Source organism: Bacillus rossius, chromosome 7, assembly GCF_032445375.1.
Source record: "Bacillus rossius redtenbacheri isolate Brsri chromosome 7, Brsri_v3, whole genome shotgun sequence".
NCBI classification, from domain to species: domain Eukaryota; kingdom Metazoa; phylum Arthropoda; class Insecta; order Phasmatodea; family Bacillidae; genus Bacillus; species Bacillus rossius.
This window is the reverse complement of record NC_086335.1, coordinates 61,512,924-61,536,263: the sequence shown is the minus strand read 5'-3', so window position 1 is coordinate 61,536,263 and position 23,340 is coordinate 61,512,924. Positions and strand designations below refer to the sequence as shown.

Here is a 23,340-nt window from a genome sequence, read left to right as displayed (position 1 = left end):
TAAAAATTTTTATAGCTTTCACCAGGTAAACAAAAAATGTAAATTTTCTAAAATTCAAAATCTTATATATAAAATTCTCGTGTCACAGTTTTCGTTGCCATACTCCTCCGAAACGGCTTGACCGATTTTGATGAAATTTTTTGTGCTTATCCGGTATCTATGAGAATCGGCCAACATCTATTTTTCATCCCCCTAAATTTTAGGGGTAGTCCACCCCTAAATTTTTTTTTTTTTAATTTTTGGAGAAAATTTTTTATTTTATTTTTTTTATAATGTGGCATTAAAAAATACACACAACCCTAAATTTTCACCCTTCTACCCCCAACCCCTAATTTTTAATAGAATTTTATATTTTTCAACCCCGGTCGATAGCTGATCAATTAACACTTGATCAACCTTCCCCGCCTACAGCGAGCTCATTACCTGGATTAACACATAGACCACATATTAATATGAAATTCCATCCCTAAGGGAGTGAAAAAGTGATAATTTCATTTTATAACAGAAAAAATCATAGGTCATAGACATACAAATAGTGAGGGAGTGTCATTTCTTTATGTCTGCCACACGATCATACACATAGTAAGGTCTGGCAAATTCATATTTTTCTCCTTGGTGAGACCAGCCCGCTTAGTGGAGCTCGCAGCGGCTAGCTAAATAAAGGCGCTCATAACCGTTTTGTTCTTAACTTCGTCAATAGATAGAGTTAGTTGCTTTGAATTTTAAACACACCATCGTTTGATGCGTTTGTCATGTCTTTAATTTTCGTTTGTTTGTGCCGTATGCGTTACTATACCATTCATCCAATTGCGATGCAATTTTGGTGAGTTGTAATGCGCATGCCCGTGAAGGTTTCTGAGACGGTATAACTATTTTGCAATAGTTGGAGCACAAATCGTTTCAAAAATGTGTTTATTTCATATTATATAGCGGTAATTCGTCTGTTTTTGTTGTATAAGTGCACACTAATGACATAATTTATTTAAATATAAAAGAGAGTCAGAGATAGAGTGATATATATAGAGTGAGATAGAGAGAGACAGAGAGATAAGTTGAGATAGAGCGAGGTGTAGAGAATGAAATGGGTTAGATAAAGAGATATATAGATGTATATAGCTATATAGAGATTTATATATAGAAGAGATAGAGATAGTGTGAGGTATATATGTAAATATGTATATATAATGAGATAAATAGCGATAGAAAGATGCATAGATATATAAAGATCTGATTTCGAAAAAGGTACCCTTCATCATGTATTCAGCCCGGGCAACGCCGGGTACTGCAGCTATAAATTCCCTAGAAATAATTTATATGGCAAAACAACGTTTGCCGGGTCAGCTAGTTTAATATATTTTTTTGTTCTTAAAAAGCAATGAATGTAAACTTTAAAAAAAAATTCTTTTTGACATAATATTTTAATAAAATTCAAAACTGAATCTAATGGATTTATATATGTAGCGTTGATCAACTGTGTTTTGCGTTAAAAAAAAAAAGTCTGCCTAAAGATCACAATCAAACGCTTGCTCGTTAAAAATTGTTGGCTCCTATGTGATGATGAAAGTAAGCAGCTAAAATTTATATTCGAGCTACGTGGTAAATAATTTTTACACTAATGCATTTGCATTGCAAATAGGATAGGCCATGTTTTGCGTTAGAACTATCTGGACCTTCCGTAACTCAACCCAACCAAAAATAATTCAGCAAGAAGTCTAACGAACGCGCCGGAATATGTGAGTGTGTGCCAGTGTTGTATACAATGTACTTCGCAATAATCCCGGCTGGCAGTGGCGTGTACAGGAATGTTTTGATGCAATTTAAAAAAAAAAAAAAGAAACAAATTAAAGTTTGAGCATGTGTTTAAAAAAAAATAACTTACACCGCCTGACCGATCAGGAAACACTCCTCCCATCAGGGGAGAGTATTTAATGGCAGGAGAATTTCCAAGAACCTCAGTAGGTATCTGCTACCCTGATGACGACTGCAAGGTCGACCGAAACTTCGGTGAAATCTTTTCCTTCGATGCGGCTACAAACCAGAAGCCAAGCAACTCCTTTTATAGCCTGCTTTAGAAGATTATCAAGAATATTTTTGTTTAAACATTTGAAGTACTTCTTGAGGAATTATGTCTCAACATTCTAACAAAGACACTTGTTTCGTTCTAAAATACAATTTAATTTCGACTCACTTGTTTAACTTACCCATCAAAAATAGTTACACACTTTACACAATTCTTGTTACAACATTTGTATGTCAACAAAAAGACATAAATGTAAAACTATTAGTAAAATAATTACTGAAACCTGGTTACGTAAAAAAATCTAACGCTTGGAACCCGAATAGTAATTACAATATAAATTTCATCTAAGTGATGTAAAAATCTTGGTAAACACTTCCGTGTATTCTATTTGTATATGCTACGTATATATTTTTTAGTTTGAGTTTAACGCTGTGTGAAAGCTAATGTTTTTTTGTATAGTTATAGCTCCAAGATAATTATCCGTATGATATATTATTTTATTTAACTAACAAAATAATAACCAAATATTGTTTACGAAACAAAAAAGGGTTCTCAAAAATTCTAACAATGATTTCAATAAACAAATTATTTCTTACAATATAAATTTTTTAGGTACATAATTTGAAAGATAATATTTAAATTTTATAATAACACATAATTAGCTCAAGTAGATTACAGTGATTTAGTAAGTATTTATTTATTGTTACGAGATAACTTGCTTGAGATATAAAATACTTAAAATCACATACAAACACCTATTTTTTGTTCTAAACTAATTAAAATGATGTCATGAAATTGTTTGCTTTCCAAAACAAATTTAACTATTTTCTTAAACTTCTAAGATTGTTTTTAAATGCTATGTCAACAGATAATTTAGTGTAGTTTATAAGTAATAATTTTAATTTTACAGCGAAAAAAGTATAAGTTTATTGTTACTTGCCATAAACTGAGATAAGGCCCGCATAATTTACACGAGAAATACACACAAAGAAGAAATATTAAACATTTTAAATCTTCAAAATTCTTTAAGGTAATTATTTGTGGTTATTTAAGGATGTCTAAGAAAAGAGGCATGAATATGGTTTGTTTAACAATTCAATTTATTCTTACAATTTACACACCATCAATTTGTTTTCAACTTAGAAGAATACAATAATTTTAATATTAGTACATTTTAAATTAAATAAATTAACATTAAATCAGTGTGGAAGTCACGTGACGATACCGATGTATTAATACATCCCAGTATTTCTTTGGTCAGTTAAGTATTTTTATTCTTATTTCGTAGTCAGTTCTTGTTAAAAAGTGTATCATTGTCATTTTGAACTGTGTGGTTCTAAGTCACGAACACTATGTTTAAGTGGTATTGTTTGTTTTGTTAGAGCTTTTGTTTTAAGTCTTCAGTGATTGCACATTAAGTTCAGTTTTAATTTCGCGTGCCGACAGTAGGATACACAAAAAAAGGTAGCGCCTACGCTGATTTTCACTTTCTTTGTTATGTAGGTACCCAACACTTTTTATGACTGTCAAAATACCGTTTGGGGGGAGGGGGGAGCTAGAGATGGAACGCAAAAGTTTGCATTAGTTTAGAAATATTAAATATAGGTAGTGGTTTTGTATTTTTTTGTTTTATATCTCAGTGAAGTGGTTGTAACTAAATGGTATGTACAAAGAAAAAAAAGGCACGTAATGTTTATGTGTTACGTGTAGTTTCATATTCAGATTCAGTATTTGACGTGGGGAATTTTTTTATGCAGTATTTACGATAGTTTGGAATAAATTTCATGCAAAGCGTTAAAAGTTTGGTTTTGACCGTTATACTGACAGCAAGCCTTTCAGTGTTGGGACCAATCAATAACTGTTTCCATCGCAGTTGTAACTCAGTCCTCTACCCAGATTCGCTTCCATGGTCGGTCGGTCGGGCGGGCTCAGTTGGACCTGGGTGCGTGGGCGTTGTAGGCGAGCTCGTGGGCCGCCCCCGCCGCCGCCGCCGCCGCGCCGCCGAGGCTGCGCCGCCCCCAGCCGCCGCCGTGGTCGCCCGAGGCGTACACCACCTGGTGGCCCTCGCCGCCGCCGCCGCCGCCGCCGCCGCCCACCAGCTTCTTGAGCCCGATGACGGCGGACAGCACGAGCGCTATCTTGGCGACGAGCAGCGCCTTGCCGGCGATGAGCGCGATCTTGCCGAGGAAGACGTGCGCCAGGAAGCCCGCCATCATGGCGCCCGCCGCCAGGATCATGCCGCCGCCCTTCTTCTTGCGACCTGCGGACAGCCGCGCCTCAGGTTAGCCGCGGCCCTTCGTCCCTTCTCGCACGATCCCGCGGCTCTGCAGTTCTCTGACCGTCGTGAGACAGGTTAGTTGGTCGTTGCCCCAGTATTCCTGCTCAGTACGAGGGGAACCGCAGGTCAGACCCCCCACATCATTCTGTGGGCCCCGTTGCTAGAAGTCATGTCCCCCCCCCCCCCCCCCCTTTTCCAATTTTTTTTCTAACAGAGATAAAAAAAATATTTTTTTTTTTCCTTTCAGTACATTGTTTTAGTTATTTTTTTTTTTTTAACCTTTTCACTATTATTTTTAAAACACATTAAAACTAGTTCTAAGTCAGTGTTTCGATTGTCAACTTAAAATTTATTTTCAATAATGGCAAATAAATGAGTGTAAGTGTTCTGCACTGTCAACATGGTGTCACGTCAATTGGTGGTGGTTTTGTTACTCACAGTTGTAGATTCAGACAATTTCATCGGTAACTGAATTTAGGCCTTACTGTTTAATTGTTTTCTATGATTTATTTAAAATTGTCTACTTTTTTGTTTTAAGTTTTTTTTTTCTTTGCTTCGCTGGACCCACGGGCCCCGTTGCCATAGCAACGGTAGCACCGGCCATGTGGGGGCCCTGCCGCAGGTACGGGCCACTGGCTCGCGCACTCGGTCGAACGACCGGTGGTGCGAAGCTACCATCCGTATGGGATTACGCCCGAACGCCTCTAAGGCCCAGTATCCCCTCTGAGAGAAAACTATGATTAAGAGTTCCTGAGCCGTAAAGCTATAATTATGACTTTACCGGTCGGTTCCGTAATGTGTTGCGGCCGCTCACTATGCCCTTGTGAGCCACCAGAGGATTCGTTCGGCACAGCGTCCCTTTGTTTCCGGTGGTCAAACCATGGGTATGAGATCTGGTGTAGGAACTCGAATCGTCTGCTGAACGGGAGTAACTACGACTATCTAAATTTGACTACTGTGCAACAGTGGTCCGTTTAGAGAGATGGGATGCAGTCAAGATGAAACGGTCCAATCACAGCGCATGTCCTCAACCTGCGCGCCGCACTCGCCTTCGTACTTTTCTGATTTTAATAAACAATTTTTACACTTATGTGTTTATTTTTCCTAAGCAGCCTTTATTTTTTAAGAATCTATGTTGAAGTTGTGAATAAAATGTATTGGTTTTATCTTTTTTTATAATTTTTAAAATTCTCGTGTAGATACAGAGAAAATACACGTTGCTGCCATCTAGGGAATTGGAGAATCTGTTTAACTCAATATTTGGCTCATCTCACTGGCTTCGACCTTTCTCAACTCCCGCTGCCTGCCCGGACGAGTCCGGCTCTCTTAATTGCTTCAGTCACGTTCGTTGTTCTAGCCGCGTGATTCGAAAGATCTGAGTGACTGGACAAAAGGACTGGATGGTGAACTTGACTCAACATAGAAGCTCAAAGGGTTTGTATAATTTTTCCAGTTACAGGTCAACCACTATTAGAATAATGAATATATTTTTTAAAGCTTAACGTTAACAGACTGAAAAAAATACTGCACACTTTTTTTGTGTAATTAGCTGCCAAAATTACATCAATTGATGTTTAACGATAAGGCGAATTACGTGGATTACCGAAATTTAAACTTTTAAGGTTTAAATTAAAATCTTCTGAATACCTCTTGATAAGATTTGAATTTCTTTCAGAAGGTGACATTTAACTTTACCAAAGTTTTTAATATTCTCAAAATTGTGAGATAACCACAAAAAACTGGAAACATTTTTCAGGAATAACTGTTGTTACAGCTCTGTAAAATTCAGTATATTCTAGAATGTATTAGAAAATTTTGGAAAAATATAGTTTTGTTTAGAATATATTTCCAAGACTTTGTGATTGTAAATATAAGATTTTTATTATTTAGACCGTTAAAATTGTTTTGAAAATTTTATACAGAGTGATTCACGATGAGTAACTTCCACTCAAATTGGCTATTCTTCACATATATAACGGTTAAATATGTTGTTTAGGATGTAATAACCTCAAAATTTACAGAGTAATTCCAAACATTAAAAAATTATGAAAACAATAAAAATATATTTAGATTAAATTTTGATATTGTATTCCATTCGAGCATCATAATTGCGCGTAACAAGCTTACAAATACGACTACTTCCATAAACTTGGCTGCGCGCTAATGTAACGCTCATATTGCTCTACGTGACAGCACAAAGCTGTCTTATAATTATTGCTGTCGCTAAATGCATGATACGTGTTTGTACAGTCCTTTGATTAAAAATATTCCCTTCGAGGTATTTCCCTTTTTCTCAAACTACTCCGCCAATATTATCAACTGAATACTCATATATTTCGCCATAATTAGTACCAAATAATGTCGGGAATAAACCCTGTGAGTGGTGGTAGCTCCTCGTGAACCGTTCTGTCAGGGCCGGATTTAGGGGAGGGCAACCGGGGCGAAAGCCCCGGGGCCTCCACAAACGGAGGGCCCCCACAAATCCTTTGATATTCTTATTTCGCTGTTTTACCTTTACCTACAGTACTTTGTACATACATGATTATATTATTGTTAAATGTTAACAGAAATATTCATTAACACTAAAATTTAATTTCATATAATTCTTCCCTCCGAATATATTTATGTATGTTTTTTTAAATACTAAGAGAATCTACTTGATTTCACAATAAATTATTTATTGAAAAACTGGACTGAAAAAAAAATTGTTCATTTTATTTGTAAAATAATTTGGGGCCAGGGGGCCTCCGCTCCTCTGTTGCCCCGAGGCCTCCAGACCTCTAAATCCAGCCCTGCGTTTCTGTATGTGGTAGGCAGAACCTTGTTTACTTCACACTGGTTCAGTTACCTATAGTTGACAAAACCTTGAAAGAATCATTTTTTTGGCTACAATAATTCAAATTCATCGTTTGACGGTAAAATAAACATAGTGGATTCCCGTCCACGTACCTTCGATCACGTCCGCGGGGACCGTGAGCTGTATGGTCCTCGTGTCGAGGAACTGGTTGACCCGCTGCTCCAGCATCCTGTCCAGGCTGCTGCTCCTCTCGCCCAGGGACCTGGGCAGGGACGCCTCCAGCTCGGCCTCCGTCGGCGCCTCCGCCGTCGTCGTCCCGTTCAGAGCTCCCTGCTCCTCGGCCTGGCGGTCCACGCCCAGCGACAGGTAGTCGGTGACCTTGAGCGGCGACCTCGCGGCCAGCGCCTTGTTCAGGAAGCCCACCGCCTTCATCTTGAGGCACAGCAGCACCTCCTGCCGGTCGCTGCAGTCCGAGATGACCTTGTAGGCCACCCGCCAGTTGCCTCCGTCGTCTGCCACCTCGTTCAGGCGCTCGTCCGCCGGCGAGTCCTGGCCCGTCGCGTCCAGCGGCAGTGAACACACCAGCAGGAAGATGCACGCCAGCGTCTTCATCTCACTTGGCTTGCAAGCGCCGCAGATTTCAATTCACCAGCACGAACGTATCCCCTGAACCGTGGAGACTTCAATTCCAGTAGGAACGTAACACGAACAGCGGAGACTTCGATTATATGTAAAGGAACGTATCCCTGAACCGTGGAGACTTCAATTCCAATAGGAACGTAACACGAAGAGCGGAGACTTCGATGAATGTGAAAGAACGTATCCCTGAACCGTGGAGACTTCAATTCCAATCGGAACGTAACACGAACAGCGGAGACTTCGATGATTTTAAAAGAACGTAACACAAATTGTGGAGATTTCAGTGTCTGTAATAAAGTATCCTCAGACGAGGAGACTTCGATATTCAGCTGCGAGGTAGCCCCCTGCGCTGCTCCCAAGCAACTGGCGCCTTTTTGCTGCGGGAGAACGTCTTTTATACAGGCGTTATACCCATGCCAACAGAAGCATAACCGCTGAGCAGGGTTTCGTGGTGAGGAAAGTGATGTAGAGCGTAGTAAGGTTTTGGAATATGGGTTAACAAGCACTGGGGGTGGAGCTGCTAAAGGCTTTTCGCTGGCCGCCGGGGAAAATAATTGTAGCCCGGCAGGAGGGGAAGGGGGAGGGGGGATAACCCTGTTAACAGCGCGGACCCCCCTTCACGCCGGAGCTTGAAAGTCTTTGTTCCGTGCCGTGAGCAAGTGTGCGTCGGGTGAGACGTTGTCACCTCGCCGGCGGCTGGGACGGACAATACCAAGAAGGTAATTAGGCTATGCAAACACTGTCGTACAGTGCGAAAACACACTGCGACACGTGAATTTCAGCAGCTCTTCAAATTATGAATATATAATATGTATAAGAATTCAACTTAGTACACGTGATAGAAATGAAACTTCTTTGGCAATGATGGATGCATTGAGTTTAAAAAACATTCAAAGTATTTTCGCTGCATGAGATATATGAGAAAAAGGTTTGATTGATCCATTTTGAATATTGGCGAACGTATTGATGTCATGTTAGGTTACATTAGGTTTTTCAAATGTTCCAGGAGTTTACAAAACAGAAGAAATAGATACTTCAAATTCTACCTACGTCTGTAGGCTGTGCCGAAAAGGGGTTTATTTTTTTCATTTTGTTATAATTCTTTACATTTAAAAAAAAAACAATCTAATTAACTTATATAATGGTTGCTATTTTAATATACGTAGAATTTAAGAATTTAATTTTTATGGTAAATAAGTTCGTGTATCATAAAGTAGTCGAGTAGCACTCACACAAGCTTGCATTTGTGACGTTTAAATGTTATGAAGAAGAAAGAGGGATTATGTGAACGGTATTCAAAAAATAGTGCATATATATAAATATAATAACAATATATATAGTTATTATATTTCTATAGGCGCATTATGTAAATATTTTGGGAGCGAATTTTTACGATAATTGCGCCCATGCCACGAAAATTTCACAGGATGTGTTAATTACTGGCATGAAAAATTAAAGTTAGTTTTTTATTACGCCAAATAAGTATATACGTGCTTTAAAAAACTTATACTTTAGTAAATTATGTTAAATACTGCTTGACATAAAAACATTTTTATTGTGTATATAAGTGATATAGATTGTGTTCATAAACTTTTATCGAGTGTATTTTCAAGTGTATTTATATACGTGATATTATGTTTCCGTATGTATCTATTTATTTATTTTCTTATTAAATTATTACCGTATTTTAATGAATAGTTTAAAATTATAAATTAGGTTATACTTTCGACACATTTATTGATTTTATTGTTAATTAAAATTTATCTTCATTATTTTACTAAATTAAATAATTAACTTTGACACATGTAGAATTTGTTTTAAATTTAATTGAATTTATGCTTTACAATCGTATTTATAATATCGCACTAGTCCTTTTATTATTATTTTTGTGTTAGTTATTTGCATGCAATATTCAAGTTAGTTTTTTTATTACGCCAAATAAGTATAGTCACATAACAATGTAAAGTACATTAACAACGCAAACTTGCCATGGGAAGTTTGTGTGTAGTAGTTGGCGGTCTGCGATGCTGGGCTGGTGTTGATCGTCGCGCGTAAGAAGCCGCAGGAGAGAGCAGCGCGGTCAGAACTGGACCGCGGCGAACAGTATCTGGAGCAGGTGCGTGTCTTATGCTCGCAACTGTACTTCCATTCGCGGGGCAACACATTACTTTATCAGCATTACATTTTGACGTGACAACGTCTAATAAATCGATGAACGCCGGCTACACGCACGAAAAATGATGACTCATTGTCCCGTTACGCTCATTGTTCCGTTACGCTTTGTCCCGTTACGCTCATTGTACGCTTGCGCCGCGTCTATCTCTCTTCCACTCGATTGGAACAACCATCGATTTGACTTTTTCTAGGCACATTAAACTGGAAACACTCCCATTCGTTTCCTACTTTTCCTAACATCGTCCTATCCTTGACAGAATAACACAGATTGGAAGAAGTTAAATAGCAAACATGTATAAATGTTATAGTTAAAATAATCTGTTAGTTTAAGTAATAAACATATTTGAATTAATGAGTGCAAATAAAAGTAAATTCATCAATAAATTGTAGATTTCATTTTACTCCTTCTTTGTATCCATACCAAATAGTGATAATTCAATAAAATTGATTCAATTTTATTCATAAAAGTATGCAATCATTTCATCAATGTTTTGTTACGACGTTGTCACGTTAAACTATCATCCGTAAACCGACTTTACAGACAACCAATTTTTTTTCTAACGAATTCGTAGTGCAAGAAATATTTTTTAAATAAATTATATATTATGAATAAAAATACATTATCAAATATATTTAAATATATTTTGTAAATTTTTACAGCGGTCCTTGAGTGGCCTGAGACATCCGGACCATGCTTGGTATTGTCCATTAAGCACGGAACGGGAGTGAGCCTTTCCCGTCCTCTATCGGCACCAGGATGCAGCCTACTATTTCAGGAAAAGTCACTTCATTAATTTTCTTTCGACTTCAAGCATCTTTTTGGCCCGAATCCTACATTTAGGACTTAAGCAAATCTATCATCGCGGCGGAAATTTAATCCATATATTTTTAATATTTTATAATACTCAAATATATTTTAATTAATTAATATTATAAATATGAATTTATTTTAATATTAATTATTTTTTCACAGAATAATTTAAAAAGTGTTAGTTTTCCAGTATTTGCCAGATGTGACCGTGTATGGTTACGAGACGTTAATTTAAGATTATATTCACAAACATTTAAGGACATGAAGAAGCTTACCTTTCATGTTAGCGGGTAGGAATAAACTGATAACTTGTGACATCACGACTCATAGATAGGCTACTGCTGTGTGCGGCAAAGACAGTGAGTGCACTTTCACCCAAAAACCATAGACTTCATTCCAACACAACATCGAATTCAGTGTTTCCAACTCCGGATTTAAGAAGAAGAAGAAAAAATCCTGGAAATTGGTTATATATATCGATTATGTGAACTGGTATGAAGATCCTTCTAGAACATTCTAGAATTTATTTACAGTGATTTATTCACAGTGATGTGTAACGTCTAACCTCGGTAACGAGCAAATTCATTTCTCATGCTAGAAATATTGTATTAATACGATACTCGGACACGAAATTGAACTTAGAATTATTATTTTTTAAACATGTAGCAACATAAATCCGTAAATAGTTCCTTTAGTAAACATCAGAAGACCTAACAATTGTAATGGTACGTATGCCAAATGAAAATTTATAATAGTAAAACTTCCCTAAAATATGCTTTGTAAACTAAAATAGTTATAGAACGAAGTATTCTCAAGTTTAAAAACGCGTAATAAAACTGCATTGCATTATTAATAACTATTAGTTCCCATTATAAAGGTCAATAGTCTTGGTATCATAGCGATTAAGCGAGCGATTGTGGAGTTCAAGTCGGCAATAATTGACTGGTTTTAAACCTCGTCACTGGTAAAACAATTTTTACTTTTTTTCTAAAATAACCTATCACTAGAGACCGGAAAAATTCGCGGATTCATTTCGTGATAGGCTGAAATTCAAACATGTGTACAATTCTGCTGGTTCTGCTATTGGCTCGCAGTTTAACTGGAGCTCTCTGGGCCAATGAGAGACTATCGACCAAAGAAACGTCGAATCACAAGCTACCCAGTGGAGACGCCTCACAATTTAGTACCCAATGAACACGCGTGTTTACTTGAGAAATGCAGAGGTCATTGAATCCGTGAATTTTTCCGGTCCCTACCTATTACTGGATTTTACACATTATGCTTCAAGCAAGTATGTATTTATTCATTTTGTCTGTCTTACTGATATAATATTTTAAATATATAGGTTATTCGAATTGTTTTATTTTTCATACTAGGTAGGTTTATATATTTTCTTTTTACTTAAAATTAAATGAAATTATATGTTCGCAAGAAATTTAAACCAAAAATTCTGTCCCCAAATAAAACACCTAAGTTTATTAGGAATCTAATATCCATTAATTATTAATTAATAAACTAAAACTTCATGAAAACCCACACCTGTTTGTCTAAATGAAAATGAGTGACACTTCCTTTACTTTAGATTTAATATTAAAGTTTATTGTACGAATCATGCGTGTTTCTTTTTCTCACTAGGTAACAAAAATTATTATATAATTTCTCAAAGTAAGTAGTAAAATAAGTTAGTAATCAAGTAACACATATAAAAGATGTGAATCCAGTGGCGGATTTACACATAGGCTATTCAAATTTTGCCGCCCTTACCAAACTCTACAATTTGATACCTTAGTTCACAATCATTTTAATTACAATTTTTTTGTCAATGAAATAGCAAATTTATGATTTGTACACTATCGTCCTAATTACACCACTTTTTCCCCGTAATTAGTATGATTGTGAACTAGGGGATCGATGTGTCAGTTCCTATATTATTTTTACAACCCAACGATTTAATTAAGATTGCACAAGAAAACGTTTTTAGGTATATTTCTGAGCTAATAAAAATTTGGTCATGGACTACTAATAAGGCGGGGTAAGATATGCCGTAATACTACTTACACAATAATAAAAATTCGTCAACATAATTAAATAATTTTTATTGAGCTTGCTTACAGTTATAAAAAAATATTGAATTATTTTGCAACAATCCGGCTGATACAATGACAAGGGAGAGTGGAAAGTCATCGGCAAAATTTGTTGCAGACTTCTATATATAAAACATCAGAAAACAGAAAACCGTCATGCATAAATCTTTTTGATTTCTATGAGGTGGAAAAAAATTGGTCCCCAAATTTTCCGCCCCAAAAATCTGCCGCCCTAGGGTAAAGCCTACTCAGTCTGCTGGTAAATTAGCCACTATGTGAATCTGTAGTATTTTTTTACTATTAAAATGAAATTACCACAATTAATACTGTGAATTAGTTAGATGAACTGTCAGATTTATGTAATATTATAAATATATCCTAAATAAACTACATTAAAGCAAACCCAATATCCCTTGTATCCTTAAAAATTGTTATTACTATATTTTGAAACTAACCTAACAATCAAAAATACAATCTCGTTTATTTCAAAATTGCTCTGTATTTGTTTTTGAATACTAAACCAACTTTGTTATGTTTTAACAAATGATATGTAAAAGATAAAATATCAAAAAATCATTCACCAGTTTACATAATTTTTCAAATAAACAGCTGCAATTTTCATATTTTTTTCCCCTTCAATATTTGGTTAAATTGACAGCAACATGTTTATCCTACCTTGATATGATTGCTATTGTCAGCAACTGCGTTGGCTGGTTTTCTGTCAGCATTGTAGGTGTCGTGTGAATGGAGCGAATTATTTATTCTCTTCGGCTGTACAAACATTTATGCCCACTTGTATAACAGAAAATGGGAACATCTTGTGGTGTGAACTTGGCAGAAAATTTGTATATAAAAAACTACTGAGAAAACTTGTATTTTGTGGGACTGGCTTTTAGCGGCCTGGGAATCCCCGCGTGGAGTGGCGCGAACGACGCGCCGCGGTTCTGGATGCTTCGAGCGTCGGGTCGGCCCGGGACGACGACGCGTCACGCCAAAACCCCTCCAGACTGTTCCAGAAAGACGGCCAGCGGGGTATAAAAGCGTTGACGCCGGTCTCCGCGGGAGTTCCAACAGGCGAGTTGGGTGAAGTGCGAGATAGGCGGGCGACGGGACCTTGAGACTGTGTGTGTGTGTGTAGGTGTGTGTGTGTGTGTGTGGACAGGTAAGGCGAGGTAAGGGACGAACCACTGTCGAGCCTGGCTCCATCGGGTAGCACGAACTGTTGACTGGGCAGATACTCTAGTGGTTTTTTGAACATGCATTAATTGTAGTGATTTAATTGGTAATGCATATATTAGTATCAAACAAAGCTGTATAAAAAAAATTGGTTGTCTGTAAAGTCGGTTTACGGACGATAGTTTAACGTGACAACGTCATAACAAAACATTTATGAAATTATTGCATACTTTTATGAATAAAATTGAATCATTTTTATTTTAATAATAAAAGAATAAATACTTGAAATTATGCTAGTAATCAGATTTTTAAAATGCAAGAATAATTAACCTTTATTGCCGAAATTGTTGTTGTAATAAGCAAATGAAAACCACATTAACTTTTCACTTCACTTTATAACCAGTCGACGAAACAGTTCACGTGTAGATGTAAGTTGTGTGCTGCCGCTGTCTTTCTTCTCCTCGGACGCATAGGCCAATCGAGTGGAAGAGAGATAGATGCGGCGCAAGCGTACAACGAGCGTAACGGGACACCACGTAACCAAACAATGTGCGTAACGGGACACTTTTTCGTGCGCGCAGCCGGCGTTCATCGATTTATTAGACTTTGTCACGTCAAAAAAATAATAATTGGGCTCTCATTACGAACCCGTTTTTTTCCCCACCCGTTACAATATGTTTGCTGGTGCATGTTGCGTGGTCTCGGGCCCACGCGGCCTGCTGCACCGTTATGTCCGAGGCGTGCCGGCCAGCCCCTGCCGAGTGGACCGCGGCGCGCTAGCTCCGCTGCAGCAGAGCGCATGCGCGGGGTCAGCGAACCACAACTCACGTGGCTGCCGGGGAAAGGCGTCAGCCGAATATTCGTGTGATTTTCCTTCTTTCAAAATGTTGCAATTGGCTTGTACAAAAAAAAACATGTCTATGCAATGCATTGTTTTTTTTTCTCGTACAAGTTAAGTGTATGGGAATGGGTATTTGCAAATAATTTTTTGCACTTAAAAATAATTTACGGTAAATTTTTATTTATTTTTTTCCTTAAATTAAAGCAAGTAAATTTTCTTGAGATTTTATAAACATTTTTTTTTTTTAACTATCTGAGAATACACAATTAGGTGATTTTATCCAGAACCAATGGTTTTTTTTCCCCTTCCAGTTTTAACTTAGTTTTGTCCGATATCATTTAATATTAATTTTTAGTGATCACCTTTTAAAGGATTATTTTTAAATGTGTAACAAAATCTTTTTCAGTTATGCAGATATATACCCTTCAAAAATTATTTATTTAAAGAAGCATTTATTCGTGTTAGTTGCGGATTTTGTCATTTCATTTATTGCAGTAAAATTAATTTAGCCGCAGGTCATATAACCACAATGGTTGAAGTCAGTACTAATATATATATATATATATATATATATATATATATATATATATATATATATACATACATACATATTACTGCACAAGAATTTTGTTTGGTCCGCATAAACAAATTTTTTTGTAGTCTCTGCAGAATATATTTTGTTTCAGTTTTATCACGCAAGGACGAAGCCTAGGGGGGGGGGGGGGGGGGGGAGGTCTCTGGACCGGCCTCCTCTATTCCAGGATTAAAAAAAATAGTGATGACAGGATAAGAAATTTAAAGCAACGTAGCTGCATAAGGTTACAGAGAGATTAATTTGGAGGGATAATTGCAATCCTTAGTGAACTGCAATAATGTGTTTCTTCCTTATACAGCCCAGCATGCCTCATCCACCGAAGCTGCAGGAATTGTGTTTCCGATCATGCCCTTTTGCATACGTGTTACTTGTGAGCATGTATTTTCATACCAACTTAACATTTGTGCTTCATGTAAAAATTAACATTAATATACGTATACATGTGTGAATTCATGACTTGTTAACTAAATAATCGAGCAATTGACTTCTGAAAAATTTATTTAAAATAATTAAAGAAAAAAATTAAAATATAAAAGTGACCTGCAGCCGATCAGATGTCCCAGAAAATTTCACCCGTCCTTCCGTCCGTCAAAACTTTGACCAGCTTTAACTTTCGACGGACGGATGAAATCATATCCACAAAAATGTCTGATAAAAAAATGCCTTTATTTTAAAAGGCTTCTTAGGTTGGTTATTTGTTTAGTTTCTTCCATATTATGTATATCTACATTGTGAAACAATGATAAAATTCCTGAAAATAAGATGAAATTATGTGAAAATATTTTCCATGAATCCATGAAATCTCTCCTATATTTGGCATACGTAAAGGTTATATGCAAAGTCATTTTACCATGTTTGCGTGTTAGACATCTCATTAAATATATAGTTTGGCAACTATAGAACATTTTTATAATGTTTTCAAAAAATATTAATTGTTTTGTCAATACATGAAGTCTAATGTAGAGATTATACTAAAAAAATCCAAAATAAGAAGGATAAATCCATATTTTTAGATTGTTAGGTGATTCATCAGTAATTGCTGTAGTTTGTAATTCGTTAGTATTTAATTTTATGTTTTAATTAAAGCTATAACTTATTACTAGAGACCTGTAAAATTCGCGGATTCATTTCGCGATAGGATAGAGTCCAAATACTTTTGACATTATTTTGCTTCAGTGATTGGGCCACAGTTTATCTGAAGGACTCCGGGCCAATGGAAAAATCTTCAACAGAAGAATTAGCGAATCACGCGATCATTCCAGTCAACAGGTGTTACGAGTCGGTAACCAATCTGCAGATGTAATTTGCACGAGTGCGTGGAGGATCACGGAGTCTATCCTTTAGGGGATTTGAAATCGCGAGTTTTACAGGTCTCTACTTATTACACGTTGTTCATGTGTCATGGTTCAGTTTATTTGTTTTTTGCAGAAGGTTTACACGCCTTGACTGCGTCGAACTGAGGTTTAAATAAATAATAAAAAATTATAATAAAATGGAAGGAACATAAATAAATAAATAACGGGATACGTGTCCACAGGAGGCGGTCCGTCACATGAAGAGAGACGGCGCGGTCCTTCCTCCGTCCAGGATATGCTCGTCCTTCCGCCTGAAGGGGAGGTCCTGCGAGGCTGCCGCGGGACCTCTGAGGGCCGCGACCAGGGACAGCGTGAAGGACACGACGGCCAGGATCAAGGACTTGCCCGCCAGCAGCACGATGGCGCCCACGGCGAAGGACACGAGCAGGACGGCCTTGAACTTGATGAAGAAGAGGAAGGGCAGCCCCAGCATCAGCAGCTTGGCCATCGCGTGCATCATCTTCATGAAGTGCTTCATGTGGCGGTGGGACTTCTTGCGGGCCGACGACCCTGCCCGAGGAAACCAAAATTAGCACCAAAACCAAAAAACCGATTCTACGTAATTTTATTTCAAAAAAATTAGTTAATTATTTCATTTTTTGGGAATATTAGGTTTTCGCACGTCTTGATGATAAAAAAGGGGGGGGGGGGTTGTCTTTAAAGTCGGTTTACGGACGATAATTTTACGTGATAACATCATAAGTAGGGACACCTGTATTTCGCGAATACATTTCGTATCAAGGTATTTCACAAAATACTGTAGCTTTTCTCCTGTGGTTATTAGCTGAGGTCGGTGAGAGGTGTCGCCCCGCTCTTGACGGGGCCAATGAGAATGTGGTCACCGTACTGCTGCACCCTCACAATTTGCTATGACTCTTAGAAAAACCTACAGTGTTTTGTGAAATACCTTGACATGAAATGAAATCGCGAAATACAGGTGTCCCTTGTCATAAGGAAAAATTGATAAAAAAAATTGCATACCTTAACCTGTTTGATATTATAGAAGATTTTCTCGCACGGTGGTCGAGCCGGTTATTGCACGCTCGGCTCAGGCGGAACGTGACAACGAGTCATGCTTTTTCCGTGCGTGCAGCCAGCGTTCATCGATTTATAAGACGTTATCACGTCAAAAATAAAAAATTGCAAGACTTCTAGATTTTCTGGGCGGAAGATTAACAGGTTCCGCGAAATGACACCATGTCAAGTTAGGGCACAACCAGTAGCGTAATAATTTTGATTTGAAATTTTTTTAAAAAATACTTATATATACGGAAATATTACGCAATCTTTCAATCGCAAGTTAGAATGCAAACCTTCACACTCTCACTATTTGTTCATGATTGGACAGCAGTTATTTGGACACGCCCCTTTACGACCGTGAGCCAACGATGCCCAGCTAGGATAGAAGTAAGCGAATCAGGTAGTGTCAGCTAACAAGGATAAAAAAATCAACCAGTGGGAAAAGCAAACATGGGTTGAGCAAACTTTATGAACTTCGAATTCTACCCTGGGGCTGGACGAACCCGCGAAATTTCCGTGTCTCCGGACATACGGTATTGCTTGTTCTACAGCAAGTCGTAAGAAAACCTCAATCACGGACAAAAAGTAAAAAACGTAAATATGCACTGTAAAATTTTTCTGACTGATTCCTTCCGCGTGATTTTAATGTGCTTATATTGCCTATGGAAACATGTTTGTTGTAAGATCTCACATGATTAAATGGAGGCTGTAACAATTGCTAGCATTTGCCAAATTTACATACCATAACAAAAAGTTGTCAACAATTCTTCATTTAGAATAATAAATCATTCTTAACTTTATTACATGTTAAAGGAAAGATGGTTCATTGAAATCAAATATCTCATGTCTTTTTTTATCCTTTCTGACGAAAAACGTGTAGTAGGTATATATACCGATCCATACAACATGGAATTTAGAAATCGTACATTCTTTCAGCATTATTTTTTATTCCAGAATAACTGTCGCAATATTTTTAAAACTATGCTGACATTTTGTAGCCACCATGATTTTTTTTCTTCAAAATATACCTACGAATAATAATGTTGTAATCTCATCGAAAACATAGTCACAGAAACGTTTTGTGTAATTCATAAGCCCCAACGTAAACACAAAATAATTATTTGGTTGCCAACCCAAAACCTGAAGTAGAGTCTATTTTGAAAGAAAATAATGATATAATAATTAATAATATTAAAAAAAACATTTTTGGAAAGGACTACAAATGATATAATAATCTCTCCTAGCACTATAAAGATTTATAACCCCTTACAGATTCCTAACACCATACAGACTGTCGTAAAAATATGTACTAAAATATTAAAAAAGGGTTTAGTAAAAATATTCTCGAACAGTTTTCTTACAATGGTAAAATATCAGCGAGCGAAGCCACGTAATGTAAGTGTCAGACCATCGTATCATAGAAGATAGATGTTAATTTTTTTTAAAATAATCTATGGGTATGTTCCCGTAACAATATAGTCGACACTGGTTAGGGCAAGGAAATAAATTATAGTAGAATTAAAATTTATATGTCTAGTGGGTTGACAATGTGTGTGCAATCCAATGAACAAATTGTAATAATGAATCAATTCAGAGAGAAGGATTAACAGAAAAAAAACGTAATTAATAATTACGACCACAGTGAGCACAAGTAGAGAGGTACACCTTTCACGTCCACGAAAGTTCGCGGTATAAATCCAATGGAAATCAAACCCGGGTTGCCGTAGAGCTTTTCAGCTAGCCATCACGCCCACGAAGAAAGCGGAGAGTAACCCAAGAAAAATCATGACGTTGGAAACATATGCATGCAGGCAGTGGGGCACCCAGGAGGGGGGGAGGTTTGGGGGTTTAAACCCCCTCCGAAAATGTGAGGAAAAAATCTATAATGGAAAAAGTAAAAACATTCCCAGTCCCAGCAAAATAGGTACGATGGTCTATGGGCAGCGCTCAATCTACCAAACTTTGTGAGATGTTTTCACGTCAGTGTATACATTATGGTGTTAGTATTACAATAATTGTAGTCTGCTACCGTGAATTACTTTAATTTTTTTACAAATTAGGTTGTGTTATATAAAAACTAAGAATTGTTTGTGCGCTACGTTTATCTCAATTTTTGCATAATTTTGGACTGTATTTTTTTGCAGTTTTAACTAGACATTATACATGTGAATTTTATACCCTTTTTTTTTTACTCGTAAACTTAATTTGTGTGTGTGAATGCAGTAAAAAGCAGACCATCATTGTCAGTGATTTAAGTTGCACAGAATGTGGACGTTAAATGCATGCTAATGATTCTCATGGTATTAAAAATAATACCGATTTTGAGCGGACGAGACCCTGGGTTTGATAAAGGTATATTTGTTTGATTCTTGTCTAAAACCAAAATTTAGTACCGTACTAAAAAATTATATTCAATAATTAGATACAAAAACTTCTTAAATATAGCACTAATTTATCACCTAGAAATCCAAATTTTCCCGGGAGAGGACCCCCGGAACCCCCCTCTTTATTTTTGAAACAGGTGTTCCTTCATTAAAAAAAACGTCAAAACCTCCTCCCCCCCCCCCAAAAAAAATCCTGGGTGCGCCTCTGCATGCAGGGCAGGGTGTGTACCAGTGTCGTGGAGGTCGCCGACGCGTCCCAGGCCGTGGGCCTCAGCGGGCGGCGGCGGCGGGCTGTCCCTCGCCGAGACGCAGTCGGCGACGCCGCCGCCCCAGAGACCCCGCAGACGGTCCATCGTCCACGCGACGCCGTCCCACGCGCCTTCTCCTTCCGGCCGCCTGTCGTCCGGCAGCTGGTCTCCTCCTCCTCGGTCCATCTCCGCGACGTCGAAGAGGTGATTCCCGTCCGGGGACTCCTCCAGAGCCTCCGAGGCGTCGACTCCGCCTGCAGGAACCTTCTGCGACCCGCGGTGCGTGTTATTCCCGTCCGGCTCGACCGCGGATCCCGTCGTAGTCGCTCCTCCGGGTGTCTTCGATGTGTCTCCCGCGGAAAATTCCTTGTCGTCCGGAAGCACAAATTTGTACCCGGATTTGGTCACGGTCCCTCCGGAAGCGTTCTTCGACTTGAAGCCCATTTTTGCGCCTCCTGGTGTGAATCCAGGCTCGAACCCCGTCGTTTTCGAAAGCAAGGTGATAACAGGTCTGTTGGGCGAGGACGCGATCGCCGCCGCATCTTCGGGAGACGTCGCGACGGTTCGGGATCCGTCTGCGGACGCGTTCTTCGACCCGACACCCGGCGTTCCCGGTGTCTTGGAGAGGAAGGTTGTCTTGGTTCCTCCGGGCGCCGAGTTCGGCCGCGGGTGCGAGGGGGCGTCGACTTGCCCCCCAGGAGGCCACTCGCCGGCCGGCCACCTGGGTAGGGTCTCCGTCGAGCACGAGGCGAGCACCAGCGCCAGCACCGTCGCGGCGGAGGATAGCCCCATCGTTCCCGTCGACGCCTCGTCTAGTATCTGAGCCCTGGGCCCCGTGGCTTCCTCGTTCCCCGGGGGAGGGGGGTTGGGGCCGGGGGGTGGTACCTCCCGGTCACGGTCGCTGCCGGGGACCTCGGTGGGGTCAGCCACGGATGGTTGTCGAGGAAGATTGCCCCCCCCCCCCCCCACAACCCCCCGTGCCGGGGCCGAGACCACGACGGCCTCCTGCCGAAACGGAAGCGCTGCCCGCTACACTAACCCCGTGTTTGCCCCCGGGCATTCTTCAATTCGACGTTGTTATTTCAGTCTGCCGACTCTAAATACCTAGCTTTGGTCTTTGCAGTCTTGCGGCAGAATTTGTTCGACCTGTTGCGTTCATTAAGTTGCGGTACAGTTACAAAAAAAAAAGTATATTCTGTACCTTGGGGGGCATAAGACACTTACGTCACAAAAAGCATATTTTTTCATGAGTGCAGATTAAACAAATTTAAAAAGAATACCTCACTTATTTACTCAACTATTTTCTAACAAAAAAATTGTGAATTTTTTTTAAATTATCGTAGATATTAATGTTGTATGCAAATAGCAAGAACGTCAAACGATAGTTACGTTTTCTGTTAAAAGTGCATTTTGCACAGAAGTGGACATAGTGCCTTATGTCTCCGAGGTTAAGATATAATTTAGCGGAATCTGTATTTTAGTTATTTTTAAGTGAGTTGCATTCAAGAGATCTCTAAGCCTACTATCATAACCAAACCAGAAATTATTAAATGTTATAATTTTTTTATGAATTAGATTAAATGCTGAAATCTGTATGGACCAAGCAAATATTACAATATTTATATTGAAAAAAAAAAATATATATATATACCACCTGCAGTACCCAGCGTTTCCCGGGCTGAACACAGGGTAAAGGGGACCTTTTTCGAAATCAGATGTAGTTAGTAATTATCTTCTTAATTTGAATGTCAAGTGTGCAAAATAATTTATATCACTTTCAGATCCCGACAGACGTACTGCCAGTGTATAGTTATTTACCTGTATACATCTAAAAATTGGTGGTCGGTATGTAGTCTAGACTCTATAAAGCACTATAGAAAAAAGCTTAAAAATAAGAAATATTAATATTAAAAACATTCCATTATCTAGCTAATGCTCGGCATGCATTGCAATGCCTCATTCAGTTTTGTTTTGTAATATATTATGTTTGAAGTAGTTACACATATACAAATCATCTATATATAGGCCTATCTATGTATCTCTCTATCTCTATTTATCTCTTTATATCTACATATATACATATATAACTCCCACTATCGGTAAATATGTAGAGTAGCGGTATATGCGAAATAAAATGCTAAAAATCCGAAAATACTTTTATTCTATGCTCTTTCACTTTCTCTTTTCAAATCAACCGGCGGAGGTAAGAAATTCCCAATACTTTAGGAGATATCGAATTTTTTAATTTTGCAATACAACACCTGTACAACCATTCGACCGCCGTAATTTTGCCGTGTGTTCGTGAATGCGTAATAAATAAAATGGTCTATTAGGTCAGGTCAGTTACATTATTAATACTTTCAAACTAAGCGGACATAAAAAATAATGTGAATTAATTTTAATGGCTGTTTAGTTTTAAAATATTTATAATGTAACTGACCTGACCAAACAAACCGGGACAAAGGATGAACAGTAGGAACTAAAATGGTCGATAAGGTCAGGTCAGTTACATTATGAATACTTTCAAACTAAGCGTACATTAAAAATAATATGATTTAATTTCAATGGTTCTTTAGTTTTAAAGTATTTATAATGTAACTGACCTGACCTAACAAACCCGGACAAATGATGAACATTAACAACTCACGTAAAAATTTTTTGTTACTTATTACTTGCGCAACAATATCCAAATAAAAAATAAGACTTTAAAATTAGAAACGTTAAAAACTCACCTAAGTTGGAGGCGGGTACATTTCCTTTGCCATTAGAAGGAAATGATGTAGTCGTTCACCTACGTCGCGATAGCTCCGACGGAACACTAATAAATAAATAAATAATCACGTATTGGTTCATTTGAATACTGGCCAATCACGGAACTGTCACGTGACAAAATTGTCCAATAAGAAACATAATAGAT

General features: G+C 38.1%; 1 protein-coding gene across 1 annotated transcript; it reads right to left on the bottom strand.

Annotated features, from left to right (window-relative positions):
* Positions 1-1,952: 1,952 nt before the first annotated feature.
* Positions 1,953-7,707, bottom strand: LOC134534580 (uncharacterized). The gene is made up of 3 exons (XM_063373061.1): positions 7,248-7,707; positions 4,037-4,280; positions 1,953-2,028 (listed from the first exon to the last, which is right to left on the bottom strand). The coding sequence occupies exons 1-3, from the start codon at positions 7,705-7,707 to the stop codon at positions 1,953-1,955; spliced, it is 780 nt and encodes a 259-aa protein (XP_063229131.1).
* Between the last annotated feature and the right edge of the window lie 15,633 nt (positions 7,708-23,340).

Coding starts and splice junctions, on each gene's coding strand:
- LOC134534580 (XM_063373061.1), bottom strand. CDS start 7,707: ATGAAGACGCTGGCGTGCATCTTCCTGCTGGTGTGTTCACTGCCGCTG. Junction 4,281..7,247: donor CCCCGCGGACGTGATCGAAG/GTACGTGGACGG, acceptor GGCTGTCCGCAG/GTCGCAAGAAGAAGGGCGGC. Junction 2,029..4,036: donor GACCACGGCGGCGGCTGGGG/GCGGCGCAGCCT, acceptor TCTGGTTTGTAG/CCGCATCGAAGGAAAAGATT.